The sequence below is a fragment of the Papilio polytes genome, unplaced genomic scaffold, assembly GCF_000836215.1.
Source record: "Papilio polytes unplaced genomic scaffold, Ppol_1.0 DF821814.1, whole genome shotgun sequence".
NCBI classification, from domain to species: Eukaryota; Metazoa; Arthropoda; class Insecta; order Lepidoptera; family Papilionidae; genus Papilio; species Papilio polytes.
Genome location: NW_013527390.1, coordinates 1 through 3166, shown reverse-complemented (window position 1 = coordinate 3166; position 3166 = coordinate 1). Strand labels below are relative to the sequence as shown.

The 3166-nt window shown below is 33.1% G+C and overlaps 1 protein-coding gene across 1 annotated transcript; it reads right to left on the bottom strand.

Annotated features, from left to right (window-relative positions):
* Positions 1-76: 76 nt before the first annotated feature.
* Positions 77-2824, bottom strand: LOC106108179. The gene is made up of 3 exons (XM_013289281.1): positions 2601-2824; positions 1334-1509; positions 77-593 (listed from the first exon to the last, which is right to left on the bottom strand). The coding sequence occupies exons 1-3, from the start codon at positions 2784-2786 to the stop codon at positions 290-292; spliced, it is 666 nt and encodes a 221-aa protein (XP_013144735.1). The 5' UTR covers positions 2787-2824; the 3' UTR covers positions 77-289.
* Between the last annotated feature and the right edge of the window lie 342 nt (positions 2825-3166).

The window sequence follows — 3166 nt, the reverse complement described above, 5'->3', positions numbered from 1 at the left end:
GAATTGAATACCTCCTTCTTTTGGGAAGTCGGTCAAAAACAGAACATACAAATGACATAAAAGCAACTCGTTTATACATATCCCCCTTAAAAGGTATATAAAAATCACACAGGCTTCAAAGATATTTGAGTCCATAGATTATAGAATTATTCCCAACCGTCACACCGTTCTGTCCCCACGTGGGGACAGATGAGAACAAAGACCGGAACCTTTAAGGGATAAAATCAGTTCCAACCGTCCATACGTCGATAAAGGTGGGACGGATGATACTATTCTCATCGGTCCCCATCTAGGGACAGAAGACGGTTGGGAATAATCCAGGTTTTTGTATATTACTTACCGGTTCCAATAAAGTGAGTCCCCTTGTATAATCAGCTCCGGGCACTTTATACGTATTCCAGTGCTGTCTCATGTGCAGCGCGTCCAGGACAGTCGCGTGTATATCGTGTGGGGTGGACAGAACGTTAACATTATTTCGCAGCACATCCTCAACCTCCGGTCTCTCGCGTTTCAGAGATTCCGGTAAAACTATAGCCATTAGAGGTAATCTTTCTTCCAATTTCCCTTGGAATGTATCTCTGACGTAAGCGTATCTAAAAAAGGTAGGAAGTACAGTCGAAGAAAGTGTCGGTGTTCTTAAATGTTCATTTGAATATTTTGAAATGACGCGGATGCGGGTTTTCTATTTTTTTTTTCTATATTTAATTAACATATTTTGTAAATCTCGTTTTTTTGGTCAATTAATTTATTTTTTAAACAAATAATCTATATCTGTGCACAGGTAACACAATTTCACCATTTATATTAAAAACTAGCTGTTCTCGTGCAGTTTCATCCGCATGAAATTATGAAAATTTTATTTTATTGTTTACATTTGTCAAATTCTCAATAGCAAATGTCAAAATGACATGACATGACAAACTTTGGCAATCTTGCTTCTTGATGATGGCAACAATTTATGGTCTCTTTCCCACATTTGGGTTTTTATCCAAAAAATTTAACCTCTAAGTTTACTGGCGGGAAAATATGTAGCCTAAAGCGTGACGTAAGTGTAGAGCTTTTTATTAAAAAAAAAAAGAATTATTCAAAAACATGCTGTAATTGCTGACATCTTAGGCAACAAAGAAGTGTGTGTTTACGCTTTATTATAATAGTATAGAAGTATAGATAACCTATTTTTGTGTATAGCTAATTAAAATGCTACTATTTTAATTGGAATTAACTTGTGTCTGTGCATATGTAATTAAAAAATCGCTATTTTTAAGTCAGTTGGCTTGTCACGTCATATTAACTTAGGGTAGGCTCCTAGCTCCTGGTGATGAGTGCGGTTTACCTAGGTCCGTGGTCTCCCATCACCATGAGGAATGTGTCCTCCAAGTGACCAGCTCGCTGGAACCCTTGCAGGAATTCCAGCACATCCTCATCAGCTGTAGATATCATGTTGAAGTCATCGTGAGTGATGTCCGCTATGAAGGTGAAACAAAACTTCTTACCGTCCAGTTTCAGAAACTGAAAAGTTTAATAAATTAAAAGCATCATAAATATGATATAATACACAGTTCATTTACGTTAGTTTATTTGAAATACACTCTTGAAGTATTTTACTGTAAACACGATATCAAAACCAACTTTAAAATAAAAATTTAATGAATAGAATTATTAATTACCACTTATTTGTACCAGGAATAATAAAAATGAATCGATTTTTGACTTTTTGACCTTGAGAAACTTTGTTGTTTTTTACATCGAAGTGACATCTGAGCGTATGTTATGAATGGAATAGACGATTGACGTCAATTGTCTTATGACAACTCCAGTCGCATTTTAGTCGCTCGAAAATGGTCGTAATTTTATTTTATTATTTTTAGCTCAATGGTTGAATATTTTCGCGTCAATTTTTTTTCTGGTTATTTTATAACAAGTAGACTCGTTTAAAAAAAGAAAAAATACATGCATATTCCTCATTATTAATTAAAACTTATTTGTACCAGAAATAATAAAAATAAATGGAATTTTGACATTTGATAACCAATGAGATACTTTGTTGTACATCAAAGTGACATATGAGCGAATGTAATGAATGAAATGCAATATAGTTTGTCTAAATAAGATAGATTAGTTTAATAAATGACGCATATGAAGTGTCGAATTAAATTTGTATGACAGTAAATGCCGTACTTAATAGACAGGTATCGTAGTGACACGCAGCCAACAATTATGAACTATCGATATTCGGTTTAAATAATTATCGAACTCAACTAAAGTTATGTTCTTCTGAGGAAAATTCTAGTATTGATTATAGTGTAGAGAATTTAACGATGACAGAAATAATAGCGAAATCCAATTCGATTACGTACGGCTGTAGTAGTAATAAACATTTATTTACTCTCATTATTTATTAAGGTCATTATTAATTTGAGAAAACAGTGTTTTATTTAATTGGTTATTCAAAATCTATCGATTCCAACTTCTATAAGAATAAAAATCGAAAATCGATAAGATTCATGACTGATTAACCCATCCCTACTAAATTTGAAATGAATTGTCAAACGAATCTAAATTATTTAGACAAACCATAGTAAAATTTTAAAAATACTCACTTGATCGGTGATATTCAGCATAAGTTTATACTGCGGCGTGTCTCCCACACAATATTTTTTAGTCCCAACATTCCACCATCTTTTACTTTCATGATATTCTTCCATATAAAAAGATCTTAAATAGTGATCCGCAGGTTGTTTATTGAAACCTTTGAAACGATACTGAAAAGTTCCTATCCACGGCATATCTTCTAGATACGCGGTGCGATATCTAAAAATGTATACATTGAATACTAGCTGTTGCTTCCGACTTCGTTTACATCGAAATAAAAAAAAAAACAGTACAATAAACATTTTTTTTTCTTTAATTAAATAGCCTTTTTCATGTTAAGTTAATATTTAAAACATTTAGGGTATATCCCAACAGTGGCTGATAGAGGCTCAGATAGCAATGACATCACTGTCAGATAAAGGGTCGTCCATAAATTATGTGAGGTCATTTTTTTTTATTTTCTGCGATTACGCTTAATATTAAATCTTAAGCAGTCTGGATTAAATGGACCAAAATGTATTTTTTTTTGTTTCAATTAGAAAAAAAATTGCGTGATATTTGCCGAGCACCCCCC

Bases quoted from the DNA above. Each gene is read 5' to 3' on its own strand.
- LOC106108179 (XM_013289281.1), bottom strand. From the start codon at position 2,786: ATGCCGTGGATAGGAACTTTTCAGTATCGTTTCAAAGGTTTCAATAAA. The intron at 1,510-2,600 runs GTGAGTATTTTT...TAAACTTTTCAG, and splicing joins TGCTGAATATCACCGATCAA to TTTCTGAAACTGGACGGTAA. The intron at 594-1,333 runs GTAAACCGCACT...TACCTTTTTTAG, and splicing joins ATGGGAGACCACGGACCTAG to ATACGCTTACGTCAGAGATA.